Source organism: Amyelois transitella, chromosome Z (genome assembly GCF_032362555.1).
Source record: "Amyelois transitella isolate CPQ chromosome Z, ilAmyTran1.1, whole genome shotgun sequence".
Taxonomy (NCBI): Eukaryota; Metazoa; Arthropoda; class Insecta; order Lepidoptera; family Pyralidae; genus Amyelois; species Amyelois transitella.
In genome coordinates this window covers 13,332,880-13,353,669 of record NC_083535.1, presented here as the reverse complement: position 1 = coordinate 13,353,669, position 20,790 = coordinate 13,332,880, and the positions used below count along the sequence as shown (strand labels likewise).

The window sequence follows — 20,790 nt, the reverse complement described above, 5'->3', positions numbered from 1 at the left end:
TATAGATAAACGTCCAAGACCCAGGCCAATCAGAGAAAGTTCGTTTCTCATCATGCCCTGGCCGGGATTCGAACCCGGGACCTCCGTTGTCACAGACAAGCGCACTACCGCTGCGCCACAGAGATCGCCAAATAAAAAAATAAATAAATAAACCCAATAATGCCGGCCAAACGATTGCAGAGGAACAGTTTCAAGAGTGTGAATAACCTGAAGGCTTCTATGATGCCGGCCAAACGCTGGAACAGCTTCAAGAGTGCAGATAATAAATTGGGTGACGTTAACAAAAATACGTGTTATCGTGAGTGAACAAGTTAAAGAGTAGCGATACTCAAAAACCGCTTTAAAGTACCGATACTTAGGTTTCTGCTTTGAGTACTCGGGCACCAGTATCGAGCAAGTATCGGTACTGAACTAATAAACATCTGGATTCAAATAGTCGCTGAGTGGTATTCCGTATGCCCAAAGTATTCCAATACGGTTTTGAAACTTATTGTTACCAGTAGCAGTTTTGATAAAGTCTGAAAACCATTGGTCATGCCCGAATCCCTATGTGCGAAAGCATTAAGACCATATCTCACACGGAAACATTTGGCTGAATTCAATAAAAAAATACATACATACATACATAAAATCACGCCTCTTTCCCGGAGGGGCAGGCAGAGACTACCTCTTCCCACTTGCCACGATCTCTGCACACTTCCTTCGCTTCATCCACATTCATAACTCTCTTCGTGCAAGCAAAATAAATTTAGTACAAATCGTTTATCCGTACCTGGCAACACCCCGCCCGTGGTGGTAACAGTGCCACACCTGCCGAACGTGACGCTGCTATTGCTGTAGGGCTCCAGGAGGTTGAGCACGCGGCCGTTGAGCGTGGTGTCCGCTATGCACCCCTGGAACGGAACCCGGGACCCGATGATGCCGGCGATCACGTAGTTCGGCTGGATGCCGCCGATGAACAACACCCCGTTTAGAATGTGGAGAGGGTCTGGCGCTGTGTCAGTGCTGCAAAACAAAATATGAAGCGTTCGAATTCAAAATTCAAAATTTTTATTCATTACTATAGGATACTTACTATATACGAGTATCGCTTAATAATTGTCAAAGCGTATGGTTTAACAACATTGGTTGACGTCAAATAAATTACTTAAAAACTAAGTTTACTGCCGCTTCCAAGGCGTCAGTGCAGAAGAAGCGGTAACAAACTGCACTGCAGCATTTTCTTCAACAACGTCAACTTCACAATATTAAATTATACTTAGAATAGAATGTGGAATGTACATTACGTTCATTTTCAATCCTATCATTAAGCCAAATAGCTGAACGTGGCCATTCAGTCTTTTCAAGACTGTTGGCTCTGTCTACCCCGCAAGGGATATAGTCGTGACCATATGTATGTACTTATGTATGATATGAGCGAAGATTATCAGACTTAATAATAGAGTTTAATTTAATGTTAGAGTAATATTGTTGAATAAGCCGAACGATTATTCAAGAAAGGTGAAAAATCAGATCCTGGTAATTATAGACCAATCTCAATTTTACCAATTTTGAGCAAGGTGTTCGAGAGAATCATGCTTAATCAAATGCAGCGTTACTTTAAGTCTAATAAATTATTTCATAGTCAGCAATACGGCTTTACTGAGGGGAAATGTACAACAGATGCAGGTGTGGCTCTTGTCACTCATATTCTCAATGCATGGGAAGACTCACAGGATGCCATCGGAGTGTTTTGCGATCTGACCAAAGCATTTGATTGCGTAGATCATAGAACTCTTCTGCTCAAGCTCGCTCATTACGGGTTCGATACTGCTGCCGTTGAACTAATTAAATCATATCTTAGTGATAGATTACAGACGGTAGATTTAAATAATACAAAATCGAAAGGAGCGACGGTAAAAATTGGGGTACCGCAAGGTTCCATTTTGGGACCTTTTCTCTTTCTGATATATATCAACGACCTGCCTTGCATGATTGAGAAACAGACTGGCATCGTGTTGTTTGCAGATGATACGTCACTAATTTTTAAAATGAACCGCCGTAGCGAAATCTGTGATGATGTGAATAGCACTTTAGCCGCCATCTCTAACTGGTTTACAATCAACAACTTATTGTTAAATGCAAATAAGACCCAATGCATTAAGTTTACACTTCCCAATGTGCGGCAGGCAAATGTGGATATTAGTATAAGTAGTAAAAGATTAGATTTTGTTGATAGTACTACTTTCTTAGGAATAACATTAGATTCAAATTTGAAATGGCATGCTCACATTTTAAAACTTTCTAAAAGGCTTAGTTCTGCAGCATACGCAATCGTCGTATTAGGCATTTGACGGATGTGGCAACTGCTAAGCTAGTATATTTTAGTTATTTTCATAGTTTAATGTCATATGGTCTACTGCTTTGGGGATCAGCAGCAGACATACAAACTATTTTCATTTTACAAAAAAGGGCAATTCGATATATCTACGGTCTTAAACAAAGAGATTCCCTTAGAGATTTTTTCAAAAACCTAAATATTTTAACTTTGCCCTCCCAATACATATTCGATAACATCATGCATGTTAGGAAAAACTTAGACTCTTTCAAAAAAGTAGGTGAATGTACAAGTAGATCACTGCGGAACAATTACAAGTTGTCGATCCCAGCACAGCTGGACATAATAGCCTCTTAATTCTTGTGTATTTTGACATGATCTTGACATAATTTGTACAGTATGTACATATTTTATTTTATATTTATTTTATTTGACGAAATATTCGTATTGACATAATCAGTTCTACATTCATACATGTTTTTTAATGTAGACAATGTGCATTCGTCCACGATTTTGATTTAAGAGATCTATATTTGTAAATTGACGTCCTATGAAAATGCTGCAGTGTAGTTTGTTCCGCCGCTTCTTCTACACATGCGCTTTGGAAGCGGTAGTAGTTATAATTAGATTTAAGTTATGTGACGTCAATAAGTGATATCTTGTATCCAATTTTGAAAATAAATCTATTCTATTCTAATCTATTCTATTCTATTCTATTCTATTCGTGGCCTGCCAGTCTATCAAGACAGCTGGCTCTGTCTACCCCACAAGGGATAAGACGTGATCATATGGATGGATAATATTGTTGAGTTAGTATCTCGCACACAATGTGGCGCCATCACTACGCCACAAGTCTCAAAAACGAAATCACGCGACGCTATCAGTAAAAAACAGCAAAAAAGTCTAAATCGCGCAAGCAAAGATTTCACGGATTCGAGCAAATATACAACCTCCGACACAACATCGTCTGCCACGCGGTTCCCCAGGCATCAAACCTAGCCTGGCGGAAGATCTTCCCTTTTATGGTGGTCGAGCCGAACTATCGCTCCCGCTACATCCTGCTCTAAGTCTAACTCAATCTGTGTAATTTGTCATAAAAAACGAAAAGTATCTACTATCGTCAATGAACGACATGCATTGGCAACATCATATCTAATCGTGGTCTTTGAGGAGTCAGTACCTGAAGTAGTCATAATCGTCGATGACCATCTTGAGCGCCTTGGTGCCGTGTGTGACAGTGACCACGTGCCACTGGGAGTCGTTGTACGTGTTGAGACCTGTGTCCAGCTTCTCTCGCTGGCTGGTCAGGACTAGCTGACCTGGAGAGAAATAAAGATTTAAAAATCATACATATGTACATATAGTCACGTAAATATACCAGCAGTCAGCCAGCAGTCTTGAAAGACTGATAGACCACTTTCAGCTGTTTGGTGATACATACATACATACATAAAATCACGCCTCTTTCCCGGAGGGGTAGGCAGAGACTACCTCTTTCCACTTGCCACGATCTCTGCATACTTCCTTCGCTTCATCCACATTCATAACTGTTTGGTGATGGTGCGGGGAATCTCTATCCCATAGATATCGTAAAAGGCGACTAAGGGGTAGGCTTTATAAACTTGGTATTCTTCGTTAAGGCGATGGGCTAGCAACCTTTTAATATTAGAATCTCAATTCTATCATTAGGCCCAACAGCTGAACGAGGCCTACCAGTCTTCAAAACTGTTGGCTCTGTCTACCCCGCAGGGGATATAGACGTGATTGTATGTATGGGAGGAGCGTCTGGTACACACACCGTTTTTCCTTCACAACCAGACCAGCGTGGAAGCTTGCACCAGATGAATGTGCTTAGCATTTGAATTGTAAAATGTTTATAATATAATCTGCGGCAATTGAACTGGTGGAATTGAACAATGTATTCTCTCGTCCACATTCTATTCTTAGTTTAATTGATAGTGAAATATTGTGAAGTTGACGTTGTTGTAGAAAATGCTGCAGTGCAGTTTGTTACCGCTTCTTCTGCACTGACGGCTTTGGAAGCGGCAGTAAACTTAGTTTTAAGTAATTTATTTGACGTCAACCAATGTTGTTAAACCATATGTTTTGACAATTATTAAGCGATATGAGGTATCCTATAATAATGAATAAAAATTTTGAATTTGAATTTGAATTACCCTTGATCAGAGAGAGCGATATTAGGTCCTGGCTGCTGGTGGTGTGGGTCCTGCTGGAGTACACGAACAGCAGCCCGTCGGGGCTGGACGTCTTGAACTTGAGCGTGATCTGCGGGTTCTCCAGGGTCACGTCCGTGAAGCGGAGGTAGCTGTCCTGGCCTGATAGCGATACTAGGGACGCGATCTGGTGGAAGGTAGGTAAAGTTAGTCTTTCGCTCTATGGTATCTCCTTTTGGTGGGCGGTATATGTTAGTCTAGTTTTATTTCTTTTTCATATTATGACAATGTCATGTCTGTACATCTAGTGTCCAATAGATTGTTGAGCAAATATCACGTCTTTTATTCCAAAAATTCAAACACGAGCAAATATATACAACTTTTAACAATTTCTACATGTCTACAACTTTTAAAGTCTATGGTTGCACCTCTGGTGGAGAGAAAGGTAAAGTTAGTTTCTTTAGCTCTTTGGTTTTGTATGTCCTTTTTCGGCAAACCATAGTGTTAACGAACGTTTCTTTAGTCTATTGTTGTGTCTCATTGGCAGGTCAAAGCCTCCCCCTTCTTTCTCATATTGTGTCCCCATTTGCAAAATACTGGTGTCCAAGCATAAAGTTTTGTTGTAAGTTTATGGACTCTTTTGATTTTTGGCATTGTTCGGTTGCTATGGTTTTTTATCTTTGTTATTAGTTGGTAAGATGGAGGAATAAATTTTTCTTTTTTAGTTCGCCTAGGACACGGTATTTTTATTTAATTGGACCCTTATTGAACATGGTCCTATCGCCGGATTGCGGCCTAGTTCCGCAAGCGACATACGGAAGCATCTAATGGCGGATATTTCACTATTGCCTCATAGCATGAACCCAATGAAACAGATGTGTTTTATATCATCAAAGCGTGAAGGTATCAATACTTATCAACCGATAGAAAATGCAGTTTTATTTAATGTGGTGACAAATCTGTAAGTAATCTGTATCTTGAATCTTCTATAAAGGGGAAAATAATAGATACCTATAGAGATTGTCTAAAAGTGCACATATAAGATGAGTTCGTTGTTTAAGCTTCAGTATGATACTATTTCTAGTCTCTCTAAAGCAAGGCGTAATTTTAAAAAGACTCCCAAGGATAGACTTACCAGCTCTTATGTGGAGACGAGACTAGAGATTCTTGATACATTGTGGTCATCTTTTTATTCCACCCATAGAAGAATAATTGAAGAGTGTAAACCAAATGAGTTGGAAGAATCTGATTATCACACTCAAGATTTGTATTCGTCAACTGAAGATGTTTACATTGAATATAAATCGGATTTAAAAGAAATGCTGTGCACGTTGAAAAATAATTACGCAAGTATATCAGATAATGAGATGTCCGATGCCTCTCAACATGTTTCCAATATAAAGTTACCCAAAATTTCGTTACCAATTTTTAGCGGCCAGTATTCGGAATGGACTAGCTTTTATAACTTATTTGTTTCGCTAATTCACAACAATAAGACACTCGATGAAGTGCAGAAACTTCACTATCTTAAGAGCCACTTATCAGGTGAAGCAGAGCAGCTGCTACGGCATGTGCCTATTACCGGGGAAAATTATATGATATGTTGGAACAAATTAGAAAACAGATATAACAATAAAAAGTACTTGGCTAGTTGTATTTTGTCGCGATTTATGAGTCAAAAAAACATTACTGTTGAGTCATCGAGTGCCTTAAAAGAATTATTAGACACAAGTAATGAATGTCTTAATGCTTTGAAACAATTAGGTATTAATGTAAAAGAATGGGATATAATGGTAATATATATTTTAAGTTTAAAGTTAGATATAGAAACTAGAAAACAGTGGGAATTAGCTGTCAGTAGCTCATCTCAAGAATTGCCATCGTGGAATCTGTTTCAACAGTTTTTAGAGAACAGATTTCACGCATTCGAGTTTTTAAATAGTAAAAATAGTGTTAATAAGACATTCAGCCGTAACTCTTTTAACAATGTTAAAGCTCTTCATGTCACCACTACCTTAAGTTGTCCATATTGTACCGAAAACCATAAATTATATACATGCCAAAAGTTTTCGAGAGATGATGTCAATACACGTCGCAATTTTGTCCAAAACCAGGGTTTATGCTTTAACTGTTTAGGTCCACGCCATTCCGTAGTTTCATGTCGCATGTCAACTAGATGCCGAATATGTTCCAGGAAACATCATTCTCTACTTCATTCCAATTCAGCAGTCCCGTCGATTGATGACTCAAGCGATACAAATACCAATCAATCGGATGGGGCCGAAGCTGTGTCCTCAGTAGTCATACAAGGCGATTCCAATGATGTTGTAGTAGGCTGTTGCTCTAAAGCTCAATCTCAGGTATTGCTGGCAACTGCTTTAGTTAAAATTCAATCTCGAACAGGAGCAAACATTACTTTTAGGTCAATGTTAGACCAGGGTTCACAGGCTTCGTTTATAACAGAGTCTGCAGTTCAATTACTTGGACTGAAGAAAATTGCAAGCAAAAGTAATGTTTCGGTATTAGGAAGTGACAGGAGCCCTTCAGTGGTTTCTAAGTATATAGTTTTTATCCAATTGCAATCACTTCTTGATACCAATTTTGTTGTTCGAGTAAAAGCTCATGTGTTAGACAAACTGACCAACTGTCTTCCTAGTAAGAAAGTGGCAGTTCAATTGTGTCCAAAGTTTACACAATTGTCGTTGGCTGACCCTACCTTTGCTACTCCCAATAAAATTGATCTTTTGCTCAGTGCAAAGGTGTACAGTCAAATTATAAAGCAGGGCCTAGTTAAAGATTCTAACAGTTGCCTTATAGCGCAAAATACATCTCTGGGATGGATAATATCCGGAGAAACTGATGAAGGTGAAGATGTTGGGACGATTATTTGTAATACAAATGTGACTATGCATGTTCAGATAGAAGAAGATGATAAGCTTTTGAGGAAATTTTGGGAAATAGAAGCCGAACCTTCGTTAATTAAAGCAAAGAAACATTTAACGGAAGAGGAACAGCTATGTGAATCAATATATTCAAGCACGACTAAAAGGGATTCTTTTGGTCGTTATATAGTGAAGCTGCCATTCAAAGAATACAGTCCACAATGCTTAAATGGAAACTCAAAAGAAATAGCACTTAGAAGATTATATTCATTAGAACGTAAATTAGACAAGGAGAAAGATTTGAAAGAAAAATATGCAGAGGTATTTGCTGAATATCTCAGTCTAAATCATATGGAGATTATTCCACCTGAAGAACATAAAAGCTCCAAAGGTTTTTATTTACCACATTTTGCTGTGGTGCGCAACGATAGAAGTACAACAAAAGTACGTATTGTCTTTGACGCATCGTGCCCAGGATCCAACGGTGTTTCTTTAAATCAAGACTTATTGGTTGGTCCCACATTACAGGATGACTTGAGACATATTTTAATGAGATGGCGGGCACATCCTGTATGTATTTCTTCTGATATTGTGAAGATGTATCGTCAAGTTCGTGTATCTTCAGAAGATGTTGATTTTCAGCGTATTCTTTGGCGTGAAGATTCTGCTTCTGAGGTGCAACATTATCGACTTTTGACAGTTACATTTGGTACATCGTCAGCTCCATATTTAGCAATTCGCTCATTACGTCAAGTAGCTTATGACGAGGGTGTTCATTTCCCAATAGCTGCAAAAAAAGTGTTGTCAGACTTTTATGTTGATGATTTGATGTCAGGATGTGAAAATTTTATAGAAGGTCAACAGCTATATACTGAAATGAAACAATTGCTTAGAAAAGGAGGGTTTGAATTACAAAAGTGGACAAGCAATGATAAAAATCTAATGAAGTGGATAGAAAACGAAGAAAAACTTGGAGATAAAAGTATGAAAGAGCAAATAAAAGATAATAGAAACAGTGAAGACAATGATAATAGAATTGCAGAGCAAGAGTCTAAGACAGAGACACCAAAGTTTGTTGATAAATCTGATTCGATTACTAAAATATTGGGTCTTACGTGGGACAAATGTAACGATACATTTAAATATTTAGTGCAGTTGCCGACAATTGAAGAGCCAATCACGAAACGGAAAGTGATCTCAGATATATCACGTCTCTATGATCCATTAGGTTGGCTTGCTCCAATTGTAATAAAAGCTAAGATTTTTATTCAAAAACTATGGACATCAGGTTTGAAATGGGATGAAAAACTTACGCCTCAATTACTAACCGAATGGGTCGCATATAGAAACGAGCTTTTATTAATAAAAAGTTTCGAGATACCCCGATGGATGAACACTCGAAAGGATGATACTTCTGTTCAGCTTCATGGATTTTGCGATGCATCGAGTGAAGCATATGCCGCAGTTGTCTATATCCGTGTTATTGATAAATGTAGTAATATTAATGTAAACCTTGTTACTTCTAAAACAAAAGTAGCTCCTATCAAACAACTGTCAATACCCCGATTAGAACTTTGTGGGGCAACACTACTTTCTAAATTATTAATAGAGGTAGCTGATATTTTAGGTATTCCAAAGCAACACATTCATGCGTGGAGTGATTCTTCAGTTGTACTTGCATGGCTTAGCAGCCATCCAAGCCGGTGGAAAGTATTCGTCGCTAACCGTGTAGCAGAGATTTTAGGAAGTTTAGACAGATCTCAATGGTCTCATGTCCAATCAAAATATAATCCTGCGGATATTGCATCGCGTGGAATTATGCCGTCTGACATTTCAAAAATGAGACTGTGGAAGCAAGGACCAGATTTTTTGAGAAAGGTAGTCATAAATTACAATGGAGATGATATAACATATGATACAAATACAGAAGAAAAAAGTAATAAAATATGTCAAGTATTAACAAGTATAGATGATGATGTTATTATATGGGAAAGATTCTCATCATTAAGGAGACTTCTAAGAGTTATATCGTGGTGCAGGCGATTTATTTTGAAAAGCATTAATAAAACCAATGAAAGTCCTCAATGGCTAACTAATGTAGAATTACAACAAACATTACATATATACATAAAGCAATGCCAAGTTCGAAGTTTTTATGAAGATATTGAAAGTATAACTAAAGGAGGAACAGTTAAAACAAAAAGCAAACTTAAACCGTTAAATCCTTACCTTGACGATAATGGACTTTTACGTGTTGGTGGGCGGTTGGATAGAACAGCTACTTTCTTGAACGTAAATAAAAGACATCCAATCATTCTTCCGGCTAAAGCTCATTTAACAAACTTAATTATAAAGGATACGCACGAACGAACTATTCACGGGGGTATTCAAATTATGATCAATCATCTTAGAACAAAATACTGGGTTATTGACGCTAAAAACCAAGTAAAGCATTATATTCGCAATTGTGTTATTTGTATTCGATATGCAAGTCAACGTAGAGAGCAACTGATGGGACAATTGCCAACAGACAGAGTTACACCAATGAGACCTTTCAAAAGAAGTGGCGTCGACTATGCTGGTCCTATTGCTATAAGAACGTCCAAAGGGCGTGGTCATCATGCATATAAAGGGTATATTTGTTTATTCATCTGCATGGTGACTAGAGCAATCCATCTAGAAGTAGTAAGTGACCTTACTGCTCAAGGATTCATTGCTGCCTTTAAAAGATTTGTAGCTAGAAGAGGACATTGCGCAGAGCTTTTTAGTGATAATGGTACAAATTTTGTGGGTGCAGAACGTGAATTGAAGTCCTTATTATTTGCAGAAAAGTCTAGATTACTGCCAGAAATAGCGAATTGGTTATCTACAAATGGTACTGAATGGCATTTTATCCCACCGCATTCCCCCAACTTTGGAGGACTATGGGAGGCTGGCGTAAAATCCACTAAATATCACCTTAGACGGATAATCGGAACTTCTACACTTACTTTTGAAGAAATGAGTACTCTCTTATCTCAAATTGAGGCTTGTCTTAATTCGCGTCCATTATCAAGCTTAAGCTCATCGGCTGATGATCCCGAGCCTTTAACACCAGGTCACTTCTTGATTGGGGAACCATTAGTACTTGTACCAGATGCAAACTATGAAACGTCAAACATGACTAGCTTGAAACGATGGCAGTTTATGCAACGTATGGTACAAGATTTTTGGCGAAGGTGGTCTCAGGAGTATCTTACACAATTTTTACATCGGTACAAATGGAGTTATCAAACGCCAGAACCAAATATTGGTGATATAGTACTAGTAAAGGAAGATGATCTTCCCCCTGCGAGATGGTTGTATGGAGTTATAACTCAAAAGCACCCTGGGTTGGATAAGATTACGCGTGTTGTTACTTTAAAATGTAAAGGGAATATAATTAAGAGACCCGTCTCAAAGTTGTGTATTTTACCTATAGCTAAATAGAAATTTGTGGTATTTTTTTTATCATTTACACTGATACACATGCACTTCTATTAACCTTTTCTTATGAATTAGTAGGTTAGTTTCTTTTTGGTTATTTTTACTTTCGTTACATTTATGAAGATTTGATTTTAGTTAAGTAAAACATTAAGTTTAAAGATAGCATAGTGAATGTTTTTAACATCTCATTCATTGTTTTATGGACATAATGTCCATGGTGGGCGGAATGTCCAAGCATAAAGTTTTGTTGTAAGTTTATGGACTCTTTTGATTTTTGGCATTGTTCGGTTGCTATGGTTTTTTATCTTTGTTATTAGTTGGTAAGATGGAGGAATAAATTTTTCTTTTTTAGTTCGCCTAGGACACGGTATTTTTATTTAATTGGACCCTTATTGAACACTGGAAACCTATACTTTTGTTGCGAGTCCACTTTCTGATATTTCTTTTCGAATTTATTCGGTCTGCAGCGACTTCATTTTAAATAGTATTTTTTTTTATACTATTTTAAGTAGGCAGAATTTTGTCTCCCATTCATATTCAGTTAGCTAATAAATACTGAAATAAATACTTAGAACAGTACCAATTAAGAAAATAGACATTTTATTTATTGGAAATTTGAATGCGTTCTTCCTCAATTTATTCTAAGGTTTGTACACGCAAGCTCAATAATGTCTAACTATTGTCAACATACATACATACATATAAACCCGTCTATATCCCTTGCGGGGTAGACAGAGCCAACAGTCTTGTAACAACAGGCCACGTTCAGCTATTTGGCTTTAAGATACTAGTAATTGAGATTCAAATAGTGACAGTTTGCTAGCCCATCGCCTAAAAGAAGAATCCCAACTTTATAAGCCTACCCCTTATTCGACTTTTACTATGTCCATGGGAGAGAGATGGAGTGGTCCTATTCTTTTTAACGACACTATTGTTAAAGTTTAAACAAGTCAATACAATTACCTGACATCCGTAGACCATTCCTATAGACTCCACGCTGTCTCCCAGCTCCACATTGATCCTGTCTATGTTTATCTGTCTGATGCAACCGTCGAAACCTTGACTAGTCACCCTGGATATACCCTTGTTTCCGCCTCCGAAGTTCATGGTACCGATAGCTGGTATTTCTTTGACTGTGGAAGTGACTGCTGATGGAACGCATCTGAGTATTTCTCCGTCCACTTTGAGGGAACAGTCTGATAGGTATCTGGTCGCGTCGAGCTTGTGCCAATGGCCGTCGTTGTAAGTCTTCGAAGTGCCCAGGATTATCAGGTCTTCCTCTTTGGGGCCGAACGCAATCTGTTGGATAAGTATATTTGTATATAAGTATATAAATTAGATAGCGGATAATTAACTAGAGATTAGAGCTAATTAGCTATTAGATATTAGCGGATATTAATTGTATGTTTTAATTATAAATATACAGCATTTGAAGATTTAGGGCAACCAACTACTTAGTAAGTAAAAGACATTGTGTTTGAATTACAACGGGGCTATTGTATCAAATATATATATATCCTGTTAATCTTAAAAGTGTAAGTCGAAAGAAAAAATATCACCGTGGAATAATGCAACGCGTAAAGTCAGTTAATTAATAATATGCTTACAGAGAAATAAACTCATTGTTTTACAAATCAAAACTATAAGAGACCCCAATTTATCGGTAAGCAACTACACAAGCCGATAATCAAATTAAAGATGAGATCATTACTGCTATTCTTCACAATCCTATCCTATTTATTTACCCTTATTAAGCCTTAACTCTCTTCAATAGCTAACCTTTAGAAAATGGCAAACAAATGTAAAAATGTTATTTGATTCAAAAGTTCGACAGACAGAGAATGCCTTGTGGCGTTAAGTCCACCTGTTGTACATACATTTTACGTGCATAAAGTTTAAATACATACATACATATAATCACGTCTATATCCCTTGCGGGGTAGACAGAGCCAACAGTCTTGTAAAGGCTGATAGGCCACGTTCAGCTATTTGGCTTTAAGATAGAATTGAGATTCAAATAGTGACAGGTTGCTAGCCCATCGCCCAAAAGAAGAATCCCAAGTTTATAAGTTTAAATAAATAAATAAACGTGTAAAGTTAAGATTTTATCCATCTAACCTGCATATAAACAGCACCATCTTGCATCTGAACGGAGAAGAAGTGGTTGTTTTCTCCCACCAGGTAGATGAGGCCGTTTGGAGCGTAGGTCCTGAAGAACAGCTGGATGTGGTTCTTCTCAGGCACCAGGTGCTTGGCGCCCGACATGGTGACGTGGGAGCGCCCGTTGAAGCGGTACTCGTTTTGGGAGACGGGTGGCGGTATAAGTATGTTCCTAGATTTAAAAAAAAAAAAAACGTTTTACATCTATGCTTCAAAAAAAAAAAAACTGGCAACCTGTCACTATTTGAATCTCAATTCTATCATTAAGCCAAAGAGCTGATCGTGGCTTTTCAGTCTTTTCAAGACTGTTGGCTCTGTCTACCCCGAAAATTGTTAGTTAAAAACTATAACTGAAGAAGTCAAAGGAACTGTACTTAAAATGACAGTTCTTCTCGCCATGGTGAACATCGAATGTCAATAACAAACTCACTTTCTACCCAACCGTGTCTCGTAAATGTGGAAATCTCGGAAAAGCGAAAACATGTAATTGGTCATTTGTTTCTTACTGGATTGTATATTTAGATTTGTAAGACTGTATGTTTTCCGAATAAAATAAAATAAAATAAAATAAAAATAAAATAAAATAAATCTCTACCCGAGACAGTGATAAGTGCTCAAAGTGTACACTTTTGAAAATCAACTGAACAAACATATAAAAACATAAGTGCAGTGATATACACGCAGCTTTAAACTGCTAGTGCACCAATAAATAAATATAATATCTGTAGTATTAATGAGGAATGATAACAAAAAATTGATAAATGCATACAAAATTAATAATCGTGATTTTTTGTACATATTAATAAGTTTTTCAAAATTTTCATGCTATAACTTCATGGCTTCATACATACATAAAATCACGCCTCTTTTCCGGAGGGGTAGGCAGAGACTACATCTTTCCACTTGCCACGATCTCTGCATACTTCCTTCGCTTCATCCACATTCATAACTCATGGCTTCATGGCAGGAGGAAAATTTATTGTCAAACAAATACTGTGTACCCTGTACAAACTCAAATTCATAAATATTCCATTCTAACATGTAAAAAGCCTTACCTCTTCCTAGATCCTTTAAGGTTGGTCGCATTCACGAAGTTCCAGAGTCCCACAGGCGTGTCCCCAATCATCAGCTCCTCGATCTGACCCTCGAAGGCGGGGAAGCTGATCTTCTGGAGTTTGGCATCCGACGGGACCCCGCCCACGTAGAGTTTGGACTTCTGCTTGTCCAAGTTGAAGATGGTGTGGGTCCCGGGGAGCATGCCTTCCTTGGAGTGGACGTATTCTGAGCCGTTGGCTAGTGCCTCGCGAATCGAGAGCTTCACGCTGCGGCCCACTCTGGTAAGGAAGATATACGCGGTTATATTATATATACTAGCTTTTGCCCGCAGCTTCGCCCGCGCAAATGTATTTTATTATTAATGGTGCCTATGTATAAGCATAGAATAGTGTTCGACGTGATTCTTTAATTTGACATAACTTTTTTATTTATGAACCGATTGACATGAAACAAACACTTAAGCATAACTGAAGCATACCACAATATATTCGTGAAAACCGCATCCAACTAACTCGGATCAGCCGTTTCTGAGATTAGCGTGAACAGACAAAAAAAAGTTAATTACATTTTTGGGTTCGACATCGACATAACAATAACCCCTGCTATTTTTTTTAATTTTTTTTTCAATGTACAGACAGCACTTTTCTACAATTTTATTATATGTATACGTATAGATTTCAGGAAAACGCCAATTCTAAGAATGTCTTCAGCACTTGCGGTTAAAAAACCAGTAGGTTTATAATTCTCACCTGTTGACGATGACCTGGTACCACTGGTCGTCGGCCACGTATTTGTCGCTGATGAACTTGGCCGGGTCCCGGCCCGAGTCGTGGCTGTCACCGATGTCCATCTCCAGGCGGGGGTACCCGTTCTGGATGCTAAGCACCATGAAGTCGTCCTAGAGAATTTTTATCAAGTTCAAATTTAAGCTCTGATTTAGGCTACATATATTACGTATACATACATACATATGGTCACGTCTATATCCCTTGCGGGGTAGACAGAGCCAACAGTCTTGAAAAGACTGAATGGCCACGTTCAGCTATTTGGCTTAATGATAGAATTGAGAGTTGATAATGATATTGAGAATGATAGTATATTACGTACTTATTGGTTATTCCATCTAACCTGATGGTAAGTGACGATAAAGACGAAGATGTCACATGCCTATCCAAGAGATACCCATTTATTCTACTTTGGAAAGTTCACGGACTGTACTTGTCTGGGAATATAGACTCAGGCAGTTAATTCCACACCTTAGCCACTCGATAGGCTTATAAACTTGATATTGTTCTTTTAGGCGCTGAGCTAGCAACCTTTTTTTTATCATGAAAGAATCTCTCACTTCCATGAAGTCAAACAGCTGAACGTGTCCTATAAGTCTCTTCAAGACTGTTGACTCTGTCTTCTCCGCAAGGGAGACGTGACTAAACATAACAAAAAAAAAACTTATAAGTAAACTCACCGACTTGCTTCTCCTCAAATTAGTGTCTTTAGGGTTTCCGAGGTACAGTAGGAAACCGTCCTTCTCCTTTGTGCGGAAGTAGGCAGAGACTTGAGTGGAGGTTGACATCTCGTCGATGTTGTCCGGCAAACGGGGTTGGAGGGTAGACAGCCGGTCGAAACTCACTCCGAACTCGATGCGGTTTGCTACGGTGCGCGCCTGCGACAATAGTAAGGTTTAAGGTTTAAAGAACTTTATTTCTCATAAGAATATACATTCACTTAAAATGAGATAACAGGTAGGTAACTAAAAAATAATCACATGCATAAATTAAAAATTAAGTACTGGTCGCGATGTATAGCTTGAGTTTCTTTTTAAATATATTAAGACTGCTACAAGTTCTCAGCTCATTTGGCAACTTGTTATATAGTTGTGTTATAACTTGTTATATAGTAGGGGGTGACATTCGGTATTATCATGTCAAAAAAAAATGGGCAGGCGGTTTCTTTGATTTTATAGACTTTTGAAGATATCTTCTTCTTCCTCTGGGCTTTACCCGGGGCATTCTCACCTCTCGAGACCGTGGTATGCCTTTAACTATAGATCCTGGATTGGGTGAGTCAGGTTTTTACACAAAATGACTATCTGATCTCCGCAACCTTGGCAGGTAAACCTAACCCATATTGGATCCATGGTTTCACATCCAGTTGTCTTTATGTTAAGGGTTCTACACGATGTTTGCCTCACCGTAAGAGCATCGGTTAGTATTAAAACTAATGTACATAACTTTGAAAAAAGTAATTGGTACATGGCCTTTAAAAAGAGTAGATACCTAATGCAACCTTATTCGTTTAATAATTGTAATGGCTGGCAATAAACTCTAAAATGTTTTAAAAAAAAGAAAAGAAAAATCAGAATTGTTTTTTCGAGTGCATATTATGATATTAAATAATAGAGTTCACTGATTTTAGATCATACGACTAGTGTATCATTCAAAGTAATAATTGAAATGTATTGCATTAAGTTAAAATTACAGTGAAAGTTAACGAGTCTAAAGTCCGTTTGTTATTTGTTTCACACAAAAGGATCCCATATTTCAGCAGTGCAATAGACAAGTTTGTTTGAGGTTACCTGTTCAATCTGCTCCTTGAGCCGCAGCAGCTTGGCGTTGGCCTCAGCCCTCCTGTTCTCCAGGTCTTCCTGCATCATCTTCACGGCCCTGTACTTCATGTCCAGCGCGTCGCTCTTGTCAGTTTGCTTCACTGTAAAACAAGTTCGTTAAAATCTTGCAATCTGCAAGCTTAAAATGGAAGTAGATATATTTTTAAAATATACATACATACATACATATGATCACGTCTATATCCCTAGCGGGGTAGACAGAGCCATCAGTGTTGAAAAGACTGATAGGCCACGCTCAGCTGTTTGGGTTAGTGATATAATTGAGATTCAAATAGTGACAGGTTGCTAGCCCATCGCCTAAAAGAGGAATCCTAAGTTTATAAGCCTATCCCTTAGTCGCCTTTAACATATATTGGAAGGTTTAATGAAAATATACAATTGGACTGGTGGAGTGAGAAGACCTAGACGAACGTACCTTGATTCCGTGGAGATCGGAGACGTCCTGGCAAGAGGTCAGGTCAAGAGTAACCGAAACTGACGAGCTCGCATGAAGAGAGTTGTGAATGTGGATGAAGCGAAAGAAGTATGCAGGGAACGTAGGTGTTCGAGGGTGGTAAATACAAAAAAAAAAAACGTTTATTGCAGGCATAGCCCATAGTGTTAGTAACAGAGGAACTTATAACTATGTTAGTACATCTATATTAAAGTTTATTGACGGTGTGGTGTCTTTGAACGCCAGTCCAGTGGTATGTCCGATGAAAATGCTGCAGTGTAGTTTGTTCCGCCGCTTCTTCTACACATGCGCTTTGGAAGCGGTAGTAGTTATAATTAGATTTAAGTGATGTGACGTCAATAAGTGATACCTTGTATCCAATTTTGAAAATAAATCTATTCTATTCTATTCTATTCTATGTATAAACGCATTGAAAAGAATTCAACTCACATAAAGACTCCACGTTGGCTGCCATCTTCTGCGCCTCGTCTGCCTGTTTGGGCAGCGTCTGCGCCCACTGCTTGCTGCTGGCCAGGTGCTTGCCCAGCTCCGACATCGTGTCCAGGGTTTCTCGGACTACAGCATTTACCCTATCAGCTTTGGCAGCCTCCTCTTGAAGGGCAAACGTGCTTTTTGATGGCATAGCGCTGTTGATGTTAACCGATCACATACCGATCATTTAAAGTTTCAAGAAAAGATACATACATACATACATATGTTCACGTCTATATCCCTTGCGGGGTAGACAGAGCCAACAGTCTTGAAAAGACTGAATGGCCACGTTCAGCTATTTGGCTTAGTGATAGAATTGAGATTCAAAAAGTGACAGGTTGCTAGCCCATCGCCCAAAAAAGAATCCCAAGCCTATCCCTTAGTCGCCTTTTACGACATCCATGGGAAAGAGATGGAGTGGTCTCATTTTTTTTTGTATTGTGCTGGGAACCACACGGCACTCAAAAAACAAGAAAAGATCATAACATAATACAATTTGATATAATAAAGATTTTTTCAAAATTTAGGTTCATGAAATTATACGTAAAATAGTGCTCAGTGGGTAAGTGAAACCAAAATTCTTCTCTAAGGATGCTGCAAGATTTTTTATACGTAAAATTGCTACTGGGCATCCCGGAAGTGTCAATATGTAAGGTCAATTAACATATAGTTAGGTCAGTCAGTATATGTAAAGTCTAATATGACTCACAGTTCAATGGCATTGGTGTCGTCACCAGCTCTTCCCAGTGTCTCCGAGGCGTTGGTCAAGGAACTCATGGCCAGAGTCAAATTGGGCCCCAGCGTCTTGTCCACGGTGTCCAAAGCTTGCAGGGCTTCTTGTAAGAGTTTCTGAGATTTCTCCCGCGCGGGACCAACACGTTGTTTCAGGTCATTTTCCTGTTAGGGAAAATAAAATACATTACTCGTCTCTAAATGATATAAATAGGAGCTCATTCAAGTGAAGTTAATACAAATTTACTAGTCCTTTTCTCCTTTTTATACCAATTTATTCATATGCGCGCGTATATATTATATATAAAATTCTCGTGTCACAATGTTCGTTCCAGTACTCCTCCGAAACGGCTAGACCGATTCTCATGAAATGTGAGCATATTGAGTAAGTCTGATAATCGGCTTATAGCTATTTTTCATACCCATAAAGGTTTAATTAAACTTTAGTTTGACCCCACATAAATTTATCTGTCATGACTTGACTAGTAGATAATGCTTCCAGCATTTAATCCGCCAAAAATAAATAAATAAAAAAAAACTAAATGAAACTCACGATGCTAGTAGCGTTCTTGTCAGCTTCGTCAGCTTGGTCGGCGGCCATCTTGGCATCAGCTATCTCTTGTACAATTGAAGAGTACGCCGAGGCGGCTGCGTACGCGTCTTGTGTTCTGGTATTGTTGTTCTCACGCTTGGCCAGATCTCGTAAGTTGTCAGCCTGAGAAACAAGATATTGTCATGGACATACATACATTCAGTGCCGTGTGGTTCCTGGCACCAATATAAAAAAAGAATAGAACCATCTCATTTCCCATGGATGTCGTAAGAGGCGACTAAGGGATAGGCTTATAAATTTCGAATTCTTATTTCGATTATGGGCTAGCATCCTGTCACTATTTGATTCTCAATTCTATTAAAAAGGCAAACAGCTGAACGTGGCCTATCAAGTCTTCAAAGTTGTTGACTCTATCTACCCCGCAAGGGATATAGATGTGACTATATTAATGAACGAATGAAAGTACGTAACTCTGATAGATAGATAGATAACTACCTAGATAGATAGATAGATAAAACTCTTTATTGCACCATAAGAGTAAAACATACAAAACAGTACAAAGCAGATATAGATGGTACAAAGGCGGAGTTATCGCTAAAGCAATTTTGATAGAATTGAGATCGCCTTATCAAATGGTCCGATTTTTGAAAAATTTTCCCATTACATGTTTCATTTAGTTGACACACAGATATAACGAATTACACTCACCCTGTTCCCCAAGCTCATGGCGTGCTGATGCGCCACATTGGTGTAATTGTTCAGATCGGCCATCTTCTTGTCCAGCTCGATCAGCCGGTCGTCCATGTTGATATTCTGCTGTCTGATCTCCTCTAAAGCTTTGACGGCGTCTGCCACAGCATCGGTGGCAATGTTGGTGTACTGTGTCGCGTTGGTGGTGTCATGGGCGGCCTCTATTAGATCCAACATGGCGGCGCTGCTCAGGTCGGTCACTGAACCCACTTTGCTGTTCGACTTGGATTGCCTGATGTGGATTGGTTTTCGGTTTTATTGTAAACATACATACATACATACATATAATCACGTCTATATCCCTTGCGGGGTAGACAGAGCCAACAGTCTTGTAAAGACTAATAGGCCACGTTCAGCTGTTTATATTTATTGTAAACATAATAATATGATGACTAAGAGATAGGGTGGTAGGGTTATTAAACTTGGGATTCTTCTTGTAAGCGATGGGCTAGTAGCTAGCATACATACATACGTATAATCACGTCTATATCCGTTGCGGGGTAGACAGAGCCAACAGTCTCGAAAAGACCGATTGGCCACGTTCAGCTGTTTAGCTTAATGATAGAATTGAGATTCAAATAGTTATAGGTTGCTAGCCCACCGCCTAAAATAAGTAGGTATCCAAAAGTTACAGGACTGTCCCTTAGTTGGCTTTTACGACATCCATGGGAAAGAGGCGCACCTGCACTCGAGGCTCCAGCACTCGACGCTCCAGCTTCATCATTTTGCCTAGGACACGAACCAAATATTACCAGCCAGTCGAAAATAGTATAGTAGCTAGCAACCTGTCACTATTTGAATCTCAATTCCATTATTTCGCCAAACAGCTGAAAGTGGCCTTTTCAAGACTATAGGCTCTGTCTACCCCGCATGGGAAATAGACGTGACTATATGTATGTATGTAAGTAAGACACGAAAGACAATGACGCAGATTTAATAGATGCAGAAGAACATGAGCGTGTGAACATCTGAACTAATATTATAAAGCTGAAGGGTTTGTTTGTTTAAACGCGCTAAAGAACTCAAGAACTACTGGTTCGAATTGAAAAATTATTTTTGTGTTTTGTGTGAATAGATCATTTATCGAGGAAGGCTTTAGGCTATATAACATCACGCTGCAACTATATGCGAAAAAAAAAACAGGGTAAAT

At 38.6% G+C, this 20,790-nt stretch overlaps 1 protein-coding gene across 1 annotated transcript in view; it reads right to left on the bottom strand.

The window, feature by feature from the left end:
• LOC106129521 (laminin subunit alpha) overlaps nucleotides 1–20,790 on the bottom strand; it is a 53,267-nt gene that overhangs the window by 6,105 nt on the left and 26,372 nt on the right. The window contains exons 37-49 of the mRNA XM_060953396.1: nucleotides 19,599–19,872; nucleotides 18,891–19,052; nucleotides 18,315–18,502; nucleotides 17,564–17,760; nucleotides 16,630–16,760; nucleotides 15,520–15,717; nucleotides 14,804–14,952; nucleotides 14,054–14,332; nucleotides 12,957–13,170; nucleotides 11,802–12,137; nucleotides 4,495–4,678; nucleotides 3,498–3,636; nucleotides 773–1,005 (exon numbers count right to left, since the gene is read on the bottom strand). Of these exons, the coding sequence (XP_060809379.1) occupies nucleotides 773–1,005; nucleotides 3,498–3,636; nucleotides 4,495–4,678; nucleotides 11,802–12,137; nucleotides 12,957–13,170; nucleotides 14,054–14,332; nucleotides 14,804–14,952; nucleotides 15,520–15,717; nucleotides 16,630–16,760; nucleotides 17,564–17,760; nucleotides 18,315–18,502; nucleotides 18,891–19,052; nucleotides 19,599–19,872 (2,684 nt within the window). The remainder of the gene's footprint in view (nucleotides 1–772; nucleotides 1,006–3,497; nucleotides 3,637–4,494; nucleotides 4,679–11,801; nucleotides 12,138–12,956; nucleotides 13,171–14,053; nucleotides 14,333–14,803; nucleotides 14,953–15,519; nucleotides 15,718–16,629; nucleotides 16,761–17,563; nucleotides 17,761–18,314; nucleotides 18,503–18,890; nucleotides 19,053–19,598; nucleotides 19,873–20,790) is intronic.